This window comes from Atractosteus spatula, chromosome 11 (assembly GCF_055471065.1).
Source record: "Atractosteus spatula isolate fAtrSpa1 chromosome 11, fAtrSpa1.hap1, whole genome shotgun sequence".
NCBI classification, from domain to species: domain Eukaryota; kingdom Metazoa; phylum Chordata; class Actinopteri; order Semionotiformes; family Lepisosteidae; genus Atractosteus; species Atractosteus spatula.
In genome coordinates, this window is record NC_142716.1 from 41,135,057 (window position 1) to 41,150,043 (window position 14,987).

Here is a 14,987-nt window from a genome sequence, read left to right on the forward strand (position 1 = left end):
ATCACACACTCAACAGAAAGAATGCATTCAATGCTCTCTGTACATTACATTAAATTCACCTCTACACCTTTGACATATACCTAGAGAAACCATATAGATTTTAAACTTTATTGTTTTACACAATAATCATGGCTACAACACCCTCAGCCTAGTTAACAACCAAGTCCTACAGGCTTTGCAATTACTTTTCACTTAGAAAATGATTAAGACTTAAGTCATTTGACTTCTTAGCCAAATTACAGCACAGAAGGCCCAAAGGGCCATGGTGGTATTGAAAGAGGTACCCAACCATGATGTTGAAGTCAGTATACTGGCCTCTTGCAATTAATGACTGGATGATTTTGGTATCAATTAGCTACTAACTACCAAATGCACTACAGGTCAAAAAGAAAGCAGGCAAGACAATCTTCCTAAGAACATCTATTTCTGGCAAATTATAATACAACAATGAAAGAAATATTGAATACTATTTCTACTATTTAATTAATACTATTCATCCAAATATAAGATTTCTGACTTCAAAGGGACCATTGCATACGACATAGCGTATTAAGTATAGGCCTATTCAGCTTCTCTCTTTTATTCTGGCAAGAATACTTTGGTTGACATCGAGTCAAAGATTGACAGTATTTTACCAGAAAGGGTTCCATATACTTATTTGGCAATATGAGCAAGGAGGCATTTTTAAAATTGCTACTGAATCTGCTGGACTTGCTCAAAGGTAGACCAGCTTTAATCACACTGCAACAATATGAGGGCTTAGGAAAAGATCATAGTCATGTGTTTTGGAAAATTTGCAGCCAGAAATGCTGCAAGTGAGCTGATGTGCATGACTGCAGTTTGATTTATTGATGACAAAGTCCTGGATACTGGCAAAGGGTTGAGTTTTTTTACGTTTTCCAGTGACATCATTTGACAATATTTGAACACAAGTATTGGTTAGTAGCACAAGAAGGATCACGGAGGAATGTGTAAATGTGTAAAACTTTATTTTGGTGGAGGTATCATAGTAGAGTGATGGGCAATGTATTCTACATTTAGAAGTTGGGGTTTTGTACACCAAGGTAATCTCATTTCCTAGCATTAGGCTGACCAAATGTTCAGACTTGCTCCATACATTGTTGTGAAAAACATCAATGTCAATGTAATGCCCATTATAAAATCATAAATACTCGTGATGCCTTTCAAACTGTTGATCACAACATCTATCTTAAATGTGTGAAAAAACTGAATTTGCAATACTGAGACTGTTCTCTGTCCATCTAAATCTTATTTGCACAATACAACACAGTTTGTATCACTTGGTCATTGTACTTTTGGAACAAAAGCTCTTGGTACTGGTGTGTCCCAGGGTCTATATTAGGTCCTCTCTTGTTTACCATCCATGTTGCTCTGAGGTTAAATACTTCAGAAACATAGCATTGTAGATCATATCTATGCTGACCCACTCAAATGTACTTAATAAGCTAAATAAATTGTGCTTAAAAAAGCTGCTCAAGTCCTGACAAAATTTAAATCAGGACCTCAATTCACTACTCTTTTGCAATCCCTTCACTGGTTACAGAGCAGCTTTAAAGATCTTACATTTTTGAACTTACAAAGCTTTACATAACCTTGGTCCACTGTATTTGAGAAACCTTCTGCAACCATATATTTCCTATTTTGTGCCCTGTGTCCACCAGGTGCAGGTCTATTGTTTGTGTCACAAACAGGCTTGAAAATTTCGGGTGACTCAGTTTTTGTTGTCTGAATTCTTTGCCCGTATCCGAAACAAACTCTTGAGTCCGTAAATATTCCTACAGCTCTTCTGAAGTCTTACTGTTATGCACACTGTTAACCGAAGTATTTTCCATCTTAAAATACTGTTCACTCATTCGATATTTCTAGTGATGTTTGCATGATTACTCTATAAAAATGTTGTTTAAGGTAAAATGAATATTATCTTATAACTCGGCAGCCACACCTGTGATTTATGACATACATCCATGTATGTGTGTTTTTGGGAGGCGGGTTGAAATACAAAAAAATGTGCTTAAAACCAGGCAAATACTGTAGGCACTTTCAAGCTGTTTACGTCTGTTTAATCACCTACACTTTTTGCATTCGAAACATCACAACCTACAGAAAGTGACACAATGTAACCAGCAACAAACTACGCGTCGGCGTACAGCCTAACTTCAAGATTTTGTTGTGTTCACTGTACCTTCATTCCGTAATGTGCGCTAATTCAATTTCAAAAGCGTTCTTTGTAAAAAAAAAATATCATACAATAATTTCGGCATAATATTTTATTTAAGAAACTGAATATAACCCAAAAAGATTACATTAAGCCCCGGAGCCCTTGATTTCCAAGTTCAGTCACACTTACCCATGTTGTATCCATAAGGAGACTCGCTGGCTCCGTCCTGTAAACTCGCCAAGATTTCTCCTTTTCCAACGTCGCTGTCTCCGACCAGCAGAAACTTGAGCAGAAAGTCGTAAGCCCTTGCGGGACTACCCTTGTTGGTCATCCTCCTGGCATATCACCTCCAATGTCCCATAATGGAACAAACGCAACCTGCTGGTTCACTTCGCTTCGCTGTGAATTTTTCCCCACGGACGTTGTGCGGCAAAGATGTCACTGAACAAGTTCTCACACGCGCGTCAGTGTCATTGTTCCAGAAACTTTTTTTTCCAGATCCCTAACGAATACCACTTTCTCACCCCTTTATTTATTTTTTCCCCGAAACAAAAGACCTCCTTCACCGCATTACACCTAGAAAATACTTCATGCTACTTTATTGAAAACAAGGCAATTCCGACGTCTCCTTCTGGAGTAGCTTAGCTCTCATTCACAGTGACGCTGATATAGTCCGTTTAATCACCCTAGCAGTAGAAGTATAGCAATACCACCCAAAATTAAAATGTCATTTAGAAAAATTGGGAAAACAGCATCAACGTCAAATTTAATGCAATAAACTAAACTCGGTGATCACTCAGTCGAACACATAAAATATGCAAAGTCCTCATTACGAGAACATCCAGACCGTCAATGATTAACTGTATTTGCAATTATATTTTAATTATGTCAGCTGAAACCTTAGCCAGCAAAAGTCAATGTCCGTTGTCTCACAGTCCTATGCTTGAATAACTGCATCGCAAGTTACCTAAGAATTTAAAACTTCACCATGACCGAGTTCTCTGTTATCGCGAGCGAAAGGGTATAACAATGTCATTTCGAAAAACATCTTTTCTTGGACTGCAAACGACACTGCTCTTGATTCATGCGTTGCTTCTGTCTGGATCCACCACTAGTATACTTCACTAGCCTGTCTGTAGTCCTGCCCATGTACTCTCTAATTCGTTCTTCTGCTGAGTTGCTAGGGTATCTCCTCTACATCATTGGATAAGATACACGTTTGTCAAATTCGGCAATGCCCGCAGGACATCCTTGTAGGGCGGAGCTCAAGTGGCAGAGTTTGCAAAGGAGGCGGGGTGCTATTTGTTATTGTTTACCGCTATTTGACAGACGCACGCGTAGCCACAGAAGTATTTAATGTAATTATCCTGATTTGCAATGCTATTAAAGTAACATATGTAATACATTCACAGAGACTGTAAAAATACGTATTCACAAAATGGCCATTAGTTTAAAATAACTACTAGACCCTATTACAAATCTGTTAATGCTAATACCTGCTAATATAGTATTAAGTACTAATAACAATACTGAGAGGACTGTCCATGTGAAGTATTGTTGGAAATTGTCACCGGCCTTTCACTGATACAGCGCTGGATGAAGGCGTCCTCAAGATTTTACAATCTGTTGTCTTCAACTGTTCGCATCCAAACATAGTATATAAAATACACAAGAAAGCAGGTTGGGTACTGTGTACACCACTGCACTTGTATAGGTGACAGCGAATATCTATTGGCCGATATAAAAGGCACAAGTAAGAAACTGTAGGATTAAGCAGCATCACTAAAGACCTGTGGAGAAGTACAGATGGATGTTAAGCCGCTACTGTAATATTAAAGACTAACCGTTCGATTTGCTAGATGATATTTGGACGGTTGATGGCAGTTATGTAAGGGAAAGCAGTTGGCTCATGCACTGTATATTGTGTAATTCCAAGATCCTGTTACATGCAAACAAGGCAGAGTAGCGGAGATAACGCAGATACAACAGAGCAGGAATGTGAACGCCTTTCAACTTTGTTTATATTTCATATTTATTATATATTATTTTTTTCAAATATGTGGAAAGATTAATTTTAAAGAAACTAGTTTTAAACATATGTATCTGAAAACTGAACCACATAAAAAACGTTTGCAGCAAGAGCTGTCCATTTGACCTATCTAGTTTTTTGGCTGATATTAGTTAATGAAGCCAGGGAATTTACCAAGAGGTTTCTTGAAGTATCCCACGGGGTCAGCTTTAACAACACGACTGAGTAGTTTGTTCCAGATTTCTACAACCCTAAATGAAAAGAAATACTGTCTACCAAATGGCAGGACTGCAGTTCAAAATAAAACCTGTCATTCTATTTCAGTGAGACTAAATTTCACTGATCTGCATTGTCAGTGGATCCATGTCGAACACAATGTGTTACTGGAACTATGAGGTAGCAGAACTTTGAACAGTGGTCTTACAGACTATGATTATCATTAGCTTTGGTCTCCTAAAGTTATTTCAGAAAAAAGAGTCTAGAAATATGGTAAATATTGGCTTCTGAAACCATATACAGTATTTGCTTTATAATGACCAAACATGAAAAAGCAGTCAACCAGGAGACAGTACGGATCCCATTTTTAAAGAAAAATGCAACCAATAATTCCCAAAACTCAAGTGCCTAAATGATATCAAGCATATCTTCTTGACAGTTAGGGTTAGGAAACTCTTTCAGTAATTCTTTTTGTTTGGTAATTTCATGTTGCTCAAAGGTTGTTCCAATTTATTCAGTCAGATTACAGTTTTTCAGCCATTTTTTGCCATCAATATCTAGGTATTGCAACTGCTACAGCTAGTGATAGTAATGTGTTAAAAATCATTTTTATTGTCATGAAAAGGAATACTCTCTCATTTCAAGACTGTGGGGAATGAGACAAAATGAGAAAAATGAAACTGTGGGGTTGAACAAAATTCTTTCCCAGAGATTCAGTGACAGCACTACCTCCTGTCTGCCAACAACGTTGCCATATTTTCTTGACCAGACATTTGATATTTAGAATGTGTATTCTTCAAACCTGTAAGCAGAGCTTAACTCTTGTAAACTTTAATCATTAACTGAATTTGCGAAGGTTTTCATGTTTTCATTGCTCTTTAAAAAGTTTTTTTTATCAGCTGCGAATTTAATAAGCTTGTTATGCCAGAGTACAGATATTTGATATAAATTATGAGGAACAAAGGCTCTATCAAATGTTCTGCTGATTGTTACCTGACTCTGAGGTCTCATCTGTAATCACATTTCCGCACTTTAATATACTGTACACAATCTCAGATTCCTACAGGGTTCTATTTGAGAATTCATTTTCAAGGCTTTCTGTGCAATTTGACTGAGGGCAGCAAGATTAATTTTTGGCTTTAAAGGAATGTCCTTTGAAGACAGATTAAAGACACTGAATCCCTTTCTTTTCTCTTTTTGATTAAAGAAGACTAAGAGAAGACTTGATACAACGATTTCATTACTCAAAATCTAAAGGCAAAGTTAACCCAGAGGACCTGTTTCTTCAGAATCAGTCGTGAGAGGTTTATTCTTCAGAATAAACAGTGAAAGTTGGAATTTGAGACATAAGTGGAGAGCAGGAGGGTCTGCATTTCAGAATGAAAACAGGAATGTCTGGAACAAGCTGCTCTGCCATGTTGTTGAATTAGATTCCCTGGATTCCTTCAGGAATGGACATGGTCCTTGGAAAATTAAGATACTAGTATCATCCATTCTTCCCATTTGGTTATTGGATCAGATTTATAAAACTACTTGATCTTATTGTTTTGCTACATAGGTTTTGTCCTTAGGACTGATCTGTCAATTTATTACAATATATTGGCCTGCAAAAACATCTTTGCCAGTTGTACAAATTGTGACCTCCACACCATATCTACAGTGGTGGCACTGTGGCTAGGGATCTGTGCCTGTGGCTGGAAGGTTGCTGGTTCAAATCCTGCAGCTGGCAGATGAATACTACTCTGTTAGGCCCCTGAGCAAGGCCCTGAACTCCAACTGCTCCAGGGGTGCTGTATAAATAGCTGCCCCTGTGCTCTGACCCCAAGCTTCTCTCCCTGTCTGTGTGTCTCATGGAGAGCAAGCTGGGGTATGTGAAAAGACAAATTCCTAATGCAAGAAATTGTATATGGCTAATAAAGTGATCTTATCTTATTTGCCTTTTTTTGTGGGATTTGCATTGAAAGGGGAATTTGGTAACTAAGATAAAAGCCCTTCCCTAAAAACAGAGGGTGGTATAATCTCCTTGCTTCTAGGGGCCACAATGGCCATGTATACTTTTTTTTTCTAAATACAATCTTATTATTCATACAATTATCATAAGGTTCAGATTGGATTAATGTACATTGAAATTACAAGTACTGTACAGGTTTGATTGAATCAATGTCTCAGTTTTGACCAGTTTGTTTGTACCTGTTCATACTGGAGGGCATTTTACTGGAGCAATCTTTCTCAAAGGTACAACAGCAGCCTCCCATCTGTTGCTTTTATGTAATTAACTTGTATCTAAAATTATCTACAAACAGTTCTATATTTCATGTTCTATATTTCCATGAAGTTACTTGGTAATGAGCAATTTCCAAGTGGTCAATAACTTCTGATGCCCAACCCAAGCATTTTATGTAAAGCAAGACTTTTCTATGCATTAAAACATATTCTAAGTCTACACAGTAAGGAGGAGTTTTGGGAAGCCTAAGGAAACCTTTCTGATCACTATAAAGAAAATGTAATAAAGGCAGATACAGATTGAGAATAATAAATAAAGGATATACAAATCTAGATTTTGTTTTAACTGCTCAGATAACCTTAAATCTCAATTGTCTTCACAGATCTTAATGTTTCTGTTGAGGTTCAAGCGAGAAGCTGAGTCAGTGTGAGAGCTGCACAGGAACAAGCTGAGGAGTACAGTATGTACAGTATATCTGTTGTCAAGATCAACATTATGTGCTCACTTTTTTCCCTTCACTGAAGTTCAGTATTAGCTCTGTTGCACATTTACTGCTATGTATTACACATATTTCTTTATAGATACAGTAGTTTAACTTTAATGTAAAGAATAGTAATACGCCTTTGGCAGGCCAGCACGTGGTCTCCAGCAGTAGCAGGGTGATTTTTATTCCTTCACAAACTCACAAGGAACTCAAATCAATGCACTTCCGCCACCTTGTGTTTCAACCTGGTTACTACAATTTAAGTCACTACTCGCAATGCTTGTCCAGTATTTCATAAAATGACAATCGCCCATTTTCATGTTTTTTGGAAACAGGACATCTATGCAGACGTGCGAGAATACCTAGACCTAGCCTGAAGTGTTTTACTCAAACAAAAATGTGTCCGAATTTGACCTTAAAAGGAATACCTTTGTATCAATACTAATTACAGAAATATTATTTTCAAGAACTTGTGTGAAACTCAAAACTGAAGTCAGTTTACTGTAGTGACCTTACTATGCATTGTGCACAAGAACAACAGAAGCTCTTAGTAGATTCCAGTGAACTGGAATACAGGAAAACAAATCTTTAAACACTGATCCTCTGAAAAAAGGGAGACAGAGGAGGGAAAAAAATAAAGTCATCTGAGATCCAGGGAAATTTAAGATTTACAAAATGTGGCAGTCAGATCTGTTGTCGTCATGTTCAAAGAATTTGCAATTTCACCACTGGGGGAATTAAAGGGAGAAATCCAAACTTTTTACAGCAGTGTGGTCAAGAGATTCCTTACAATTTCCAGACAATCAGGAACATAAGTCCCTGAAGGAAGGATGAGGTGGGGGTGCTTACACTCAAGCCAGGTCAGTGACATGTTATGAGAAATGGAGGTGCTGTTTTACACAAAGTCTTGTGGGTGTCTAAAACGAACAACCCAGCCATGTTCTTGAAGCTGATACCTTGGCTACTTGGCTGGATCATTTAGCTACTGGCAACTAAATGAATAAGATAGGCCAAATGGCCTCTTGTGTAACCATTTTTTACTGTAATTCTTTTCAGACAATATAAAGTAGGATGCAGTCCAATCTTTCAGTTTTTATTGCCTTTCCTGTTACACGCACTGTCTCTTGTGCCAGTTCCCATTAGAACTGCTTGTAGTAATAAAAAGTGTTTAAAAACAGAGTACTATATACTCTGTTTTTAAACACTTTCTACATCCTCGCAAACAGCTGTGAAAGGTGGATTTGTTCTACAACAGCTAATACTGGGGCACTAAATGAATTTCATGAGCTGTAAGCCTCATCTGAGTATTAGCAATCAGGCAGATCTTTTTCCTATTCCTTTACATTTCAAAATTAATGGGACTATTGTTTTTACTTTTGATTAAAATATTTGTGAAAACAAAATTCCAATGTTTGTAATCCATTTAAATTAAGAATAGAATACACATAAAATATACAGATGTGTTGCATTACTAAAGGGTCTTGTAGGATGAGGTCATGAATAATTTTAAGTCGAGCTAATGGAATATATCATAGCCATTGGGTGTGTTGTGTTCATCAAAGTTATAAATACATGGAAAGCCTGGCAGCGTACCCAGGGGTCAAGTGACTGTAATTATTTGCAACTTGCAATTCCATAACTGTTCTGAAAAAGTTTCTAATAAAAAATACACTGATATTTCAACAACCCATGTAAACCGAAAGTCTTGAGCTGAGTTTTAACCTTGCACAATAGCTAAAAAAAATGCACTAAAATGTTACAATCCTCCCTTTAATTTTGTTAAAATGTTTATTTTAATACATAAGCCATTATTTTAGAAAACAATTTAACCCACTTGCAATTTTGGTAAGCAGCTTTTGAGTTAGTGGACAAGTCTTCATACAGAAGGTTCCTCTATATAGCATTTCAGTATCAGCCTTGACTATAGCCAGGAAGGGGCAACTTTTGTCCTTCCTTTGCTTCGAAGAATGTGTAAGAGAGGGTGATTGTGTTCACTCGAGCCATCCTGGGGTCTTCATCAAATTCGGGGTCAATGTAGAAAAATACAGGCATGTCCACCTCCTCATTGGGATTTAACCTCTGCTCCTCAAAGCAAAAGCACTGGAAGAGAACAGAAACATCTTCAGACTTTTTGTTTTCTGTAGGTTTGGACTGCTGCATCTCCAAATGAGGTTAGCCTAAACTGTCCTCAAGTAGAATCTTTATGCTAAAATCAGTTTGGCTCCAGACAGAGATTGATCTAGAGTTTGAAGTTGATGCTAAATTAGTTAGAAATTGGTGGAAATACTTGGTAATCCAGACAATTTAATTAACTGCCTCAGTTTAGGGAACAAACTACTGTTGTTCTGAAATGCCACAGCCTAAGCATTTCCATATAATGAAAGTTTTCCAAGGAAAACTAACTAGTATTGACTATGACTAGTTAACTTTCCTAAGAGGTTCATTTCTGTTTCCTTTAATTTAAATAGTACTCCTCAAAACATATTAGGGCTCTCAATTATTTATTTAAAAAGGTTACTTATTAAGAGTGTAACAGTTTTCATATTTGGTTAGAAGATGTCAATCAAAAGATTACAGTTTATTGTCACCCATTATTTATAAATGTAGTTCTGATTTAGGGGCAACGTCCTGAATTTCATCTGTTTCAGACTGGAATTGTACTAGAAATGGTAAGAAGAATTCTGTCAGGTGTACTTAATAAAAATCTCTTTAAACACAACGCACATGTTGACACAGTTCTTACCAGCTCTGTCAACACTGGAAGGCAGCCTTCATGTTTTTATATATCTGTACCTGGATCTTGTTGAAGTACTGACCAGCTTCAAATGGTACCACATTGTAGGTAGAAATTCCAATGATTGGTTTGTCCGTGGGATTTTTTGCTTTGTAAAATGCCAGTGCAGTTTCTCCAGGCACAAGCTGAAAATAATTAGAGACATTGACCTTACATTTCAGTTTAAAAGGTACAAAACTAAATATGACAACACAACTAAATATGCAGCCACATGTCTAGCCGTTTATGATATTCCAGACTAAATACTAAGCTTTTTTCATTTACTTAAATGAAAGAAAACTGGAGTAAAGATTAGTAAGGCTAACCAATAGTAATGCTAACGATAAACAGAACTTACAAAATGGTTTAAAAGGGAACGGCAGGTCCAATTTCTCAGACCAGTTATTACATCTCGGTAACAAAATAAATTAATTGACAATATAGAAAAACTTTACAAATTTTGGATTAAGCACAAAATCGTGAACTTTGTGAAAGTACTGTTAGTCGCCATGCGAAACCCTGGTCTCATCACAGGTGAGAGCAAGAGTTCCCACCAACTGAGACGTGAAGCGGCCCCTTCCTGCTCCCTAGTCACTGTAATGACTAATGTAATGAGATGTACAGGGAATAAGTATAGATTGTACAGCAGACCTTTCATCACAGAACGTTTCCAGCATGATCAGCATGCAGAGTTAACAAGTAAATTCCATTTATCGGTAAACTGTCTCAAAGTCAAGGGCAATATTTGTATTGGACTAAAAGAGATGTATTCACAAGGCTGCTTGTTTACAATGTAATAGGGCCACAACACGTGACCAGAGGTTTACCTGCCATGTTCTGAATCGCACAACATGGTGCTGAAAATACCTGGAAATTTTGTCTTTTTTGTGATGTAAAGTGGAGGTTTTACAAGTTAATGTCTGCATTTTTGGAATGAAATGCACTCATCAATGCTGATTCTCTCAAACCTCGAAACATAAAAATAGTGTTGCAGTTCCCCTTTAAACTGTCAGTTTCTCCTCCTACAGACGAGAGTTTGCTTCTTCTATTACACCGACCAGGTCTAATTCTTACATAGATCTCAGTTTGTTGAGGGCGGAAGTTCCACTGCAAGCTGGCATGCACGTCTGCATTAAAAGTGACTTTGATGACCCGCTCTCTCACAGGCTTCATCGTGGCAACGTGTTCTGTGTCATGACCTGCCACTGCTGTCCCTCCAAGACCTGAAGCCTGCAAAAAAGGTTTGCACTCACTCATGATGAGTGCAATCTCATTTCCCCTGTATGCTTTGAAAGGAATGTTGAGAAAGGAGGCCAGATGTGACTGAATCAAGCATTTTGTTAAAGTGATTTAAGTAGTATTGCGGTGTACAAATTTTTAGATGATCAAGATGAATATAACTCATATTTGCAAAGATATTTACAAATACACCTGCTGTAAACAGTTAAATACATCTTTGATTCATCAAAGTGTGGTAAAATATTGGTCTAGGAGGTCCAGTTAGTCTGCAGGCTTTCACTCCAACTGAGGTCTTAATGAGCTAAATCAGACAGTTACTGGCAACTAATTGAGCAGCCCTACCCAGCTCTGCAGGTGCTACTGTTGGATTAGATGTCCCTTTGTATAACTCTCATCTTAAAAATCCTTACGCTACAAAGGGGAATACAACAGTTTACTGTATGTGCTGAAATGCAGCAATAAACATTTTTAGAGCCAACAATTCCATAAAGTCCTTTAGGAACAAAAATCAGAGGAATGATAAATGCACAGGAAGAGGCTTACGATGGAAAGATCTAAAATTAGACATCACATTGCATAGTGCAGATGCATGACTCAAACTGCACAATGTTCTCTGCTTGCCTGGCAGTACAGTCTGTAGAGAGGAACTGCAGCATAAGACATGCCAATCATGCCCACTCCAGCTGCTACGATGTAAGTCAGGATGGTCTTGTTTTTTTTCCTCCATTCTTCCTGCTGGTCCTTGGTAAACGGATTTCTATGGGCCTTCATTCCTCGAACCTGGGTTCCAGAGTGCTGGAGGCCTTTTTTCTGAGAAGGGGTGTGGTTTGGAGAGCCACGCTGACACCTTGAAGCCACCTGATTCTGAAAGGCTTTGTGATAAAGGCGACACTTTGACGTTAAAGCTGCCAAGTTCTCTGACCAGCAGAAGGACTTGCGGAAGAGAAGGTGCACAAGCATGTTGAGAGGTTTTTACGCTGCTATCTCTCTCGAGCAGCCCTTGGTCCCAGATTGCCTACCTACAAAACAAAACAAAAATCATTAAGGAGAGCCAATAACGCAAACATCTCCAGTGTTTTTTCTTACTTCCAAATCCAAGTCTAAAATTAAAGTAACACAATCAACTACATGGCCACCTATCAGTGTTGTTGTGATAGCAAGTGTATATTTTACAACGGGCAGTCATATTCTTTCAATGGACCAAAATGTGCAAATAAGATAGCTGAGCTGTTAAGTAAAAAAAAATAACTGGTTAAATTTAACTGCTAGAGATTTTAATAATCTAAGTTCAAGGTTTTAAAGCTGGGCATCATATCATAAAACCAAAGCTTTACATTTTTTATAGTCTCCCTCAAAGAGCCTTAACACATTGTTCCACTGCCATACACAGTGGTAGGTCAAAATACTAGGAGCCACCCTCCCTGCAAAAACAGAATGTTTTATTGTAATTTTATCTGCAAACGAGATAACTCACACACCTGCACCTGACATGACTGAAGGTGGGGAATACAGCAAAATGGGATACAACAATATTAGAATCGGCAAGACTAGTGAACTAAGATGCTTCAAAGGAGTTGTATGGAAGCTAGATTTATTGATATATTAATAGCAAAGATCATGTAACTGTTAGAAAAGGTAAACACGGCAACAGGTGATCCAATAGCACCGGTAATGGAACTGACCTATTCATATCAAAACAAGACATGAACAGGAAACTTTGCCTACAGTCAAGTAGAGATTCTTAGTAAACTGATTTTATTCATTACATATTTTGTACTTAGTAATAAGCTTTTGAGGTTTATAAAATTACATTTGCAGAACTTATAAACATCCAAAATAATCCATTTTATATGGTTCGTGGAGTCCTGCTCTCTTTTAAGGGTTTATGAAAGAAAGGTAAGTCAGCATGAAACATTTTTGTAACATAATAAAGGCATACAGCGTAATATTACTAATGGTCTCACAAATGGTCTTTGTTATATAGTTGGAGGGATGAATCAAGCTAAAACACCAGTCATTCGGTCATCAAGAACACCCTATTAAAAGATTAGAAAGCCCATAGTAGATGACCAGCTTAATGACCCACACAAACATGGTGACCTTATTTAGATCTAAATAAAGTTGTGTTCCTGTTTGCTAAGACATTTACCATATGGTGCCTCTTGCAGGATTGAAAATAAAGTTTAATTGGGGTGCTAACCTATATACAGCAAAGGCCAAGCCTTTTAACAGAAATTCACTTGCAATTCATATGAATATCAAAAGATGGTTGCTACCTTTCAAACAGGTTATAATTGTGCCCAAATATTCAGCCTTGTTATTTTTAATAAAAAGTATGACATTAGATGTTTCCTTGTTATGCCATCTGATCTAAGAAGATTAAACCGTTTGCTTCAGCACTCTTCATTCCTAAGCTGATTTTCCCACTCAGTTCATACTGAACTCTTTTTAAAAAGCTTAATTAAAACAAGTTCAAATGTTCTTTCATTACCCTTTTTCGATACTCTCTATAAATATGGTTTCTTTCTGCAATGCGTGTTAGGACTGTTGCTCTTTTTAAATTTCAATGGATTGTACATTTTGTACACTTTTACAATGTCCACAAACTGCACATAAAGTGCATTCTAAAACGACAGTAATAGCTTTTCATACCGAATGCGATAACAAAAAAACGAGTTAATACCGTTAAAATGCAACTAGATTAGTGATCAGGCTGAATCGAATCGACCCTGGAGCAAAAATACATTGTAAAAAACATGTATTTCTATTAAAGAGAATCCTTGGTTTTCAATCAATAACGTAAAACAATCGATTCTTCCACTTTTTCCTTCGACGTTAATTCAAAGATTCAGTTCACAAACAAATGAGAACAATTCGTTTCTTTTTTTAATAGGTCAAGTAACTCGTATGTCCCAGAAACAGAAACGGCCAAACCAGGTAACTTAATACTCCTGATGAAATTGACAGCATTACGGGGCCTTACCTCCGATTGTAAAACCACGAAAGCCAACATTTAATTTAAACCACCATTAATGCCACATTTTCCTGATTAGACACCTAAGTAAAAAAAAATATAACAGCTTAGTTAAGCTCTCAGGGTCAAATCAAGCGTTAAAATGACAATCCAGACAATGCAATAAATTGTAATCCATGTTTTTACACACAAAACTCAGTTAGCGTAATGGAAGCATCCCCAGTTTTCAAAAATGCTAAATTGCATAAACAAAATACTAACCTGAGATACAAGATGTACCTAAATATCATAATATAACAAAGACAGGTTATTCAACAGTGTACAGGGTTTACGGTCCTACACATTTAACTATTCCTCCTGGCACCAAAACTGGGGAACTATGGTTCCGAAACTAAGATAGGGATTTACCTTGTTCGAACTTTTAATGTGAATGGAAACGTAAAGAAATAGTTTCATATAATATTAGATCCCCCAAATATAGTTTTTAGGAAGATGTGTATCCAAATCATTATCATATAAAAGAGCTCAATAATACAATAGCTAGCAAATTACAGTTCTTATTTACATGAATTTAACTTTCAATAATGACCAACAACAAAAGCAATTTATCGAGGCGCACACGCTTTTGTAGTTTGATGTTAAGCGCTAAGCAGTATGGGTAAATTAGTCGAAAGCGCTGCTTATTAAACCAAAAAGGTAAGAATTTACTTTAACATGCATATATAGCAAGTCATTTCAAAATAACGGAAAAGTTGACTAAAGGTAGCTCAATTGTGTTTTCTTTGCAAACTCTAATTTGCCAGCATTGCTACTGTATTTTTAAATTCATGGACAGCTTGAAAACTTGTTGAATAGACCGTTTCAAACAG

The 14,987-nt window shown here is 37.0% G+C and overlaps 2 protein-coding genes across 5 annotated transcripts in view; both read right to left on the minus strand.

The window, feature by feature from the left end:
* Window positions 1-3,337, minus strand: part of rab40b (RAB40B, member RAS oncogene family) — a 48,105-nt gene extending 44,768 nt beyond the window's left edge. Inside the window, exon 1 of the mRNA XM_088927503.1 lies at window positions 2,369-3,337. Coding sequence (XP_088783629.1) covers window positions 2,369-2,510 — 142 coding nt within the window. The 5' untranslated portion in view covers window positions 2,511-3,337. The remainder of the gene's footprint in view (window positions 1-2,368) is intronic.
* A 5,559-nt stretch (window positions 3,338-8,896) lies between these two features.
* cox11 (cytochrome c oxidase copper chaperone COX11) lies at window positions 8,897-14,509 on the minus strand. Of its 4 annotated transcripts, none has more exons than XM_088928338.1 (5): window positions 14,380-14,509; window positions 11,766-12,163; window positions 10,980-11,135; window positions 9,926-10,051; window positions 8,897-9,232 (listed from the first exon to the last, which is right to left on the minus strand). In XM_088928338.1, the coding sequence occupies exons 2-5, from the start codon at window positions 12,102-12,104 to the stop codon at window positions 9,044-9,046; spliced, it is 810 nt and encodes a 269-aa protein (XP_088784464.1). In that variant the 5' UTR covers window positions 12,105-12,163; window positions 14,380-14,509; the 3' UTR covers window positions 8,897-9,043. The 4 variants fall into 4 exon arrangements, with proteins under 4 accessions (XP_088784464.1, XP_088784466.1, XP_088784468.1 ...); XM_088928340.1 differs by lacking the exon at window positions 14,380-14,509 and adding an exon at window positions 14,128-14,282; XM_088928341.1 differs by having other exon boundaries at window positions 9,136-9,232; window positions 9,876-10,051; window positions 14,380-14,473.
* Between the last annotated feature and the right edge of the window lie 478 nt (window positions 14,510-14,987).

What these genes read in the sequence shown, in the direction of transcription:
- cox11 (XM_088928338.1), bottom strand. Translation starts at nt 12,104, where the DNA reads ATGCTTGTGCACCTTCTCTTCCGCAAGTCCTTCTGCTGGTCAGAGAAC. An exon ending in CTCAACAAACTGAGATCTAT is followed by an intron (nt 10,052 to 10,979) that starts GTAAGAATTAGA and finishes AATTATTTTCAG; the next exon opens with CTTGTGCCTGGAGAAACTGC. An exon ending in AGTACTTCAACAAGATCCAG is followed by an intron (nt 9,233 to 9,925) that starts GTACAGATATAT and finishes GTTCTCTTCCAG; the next exon opens with TGCTTTTGCTTTGAGGAGCA.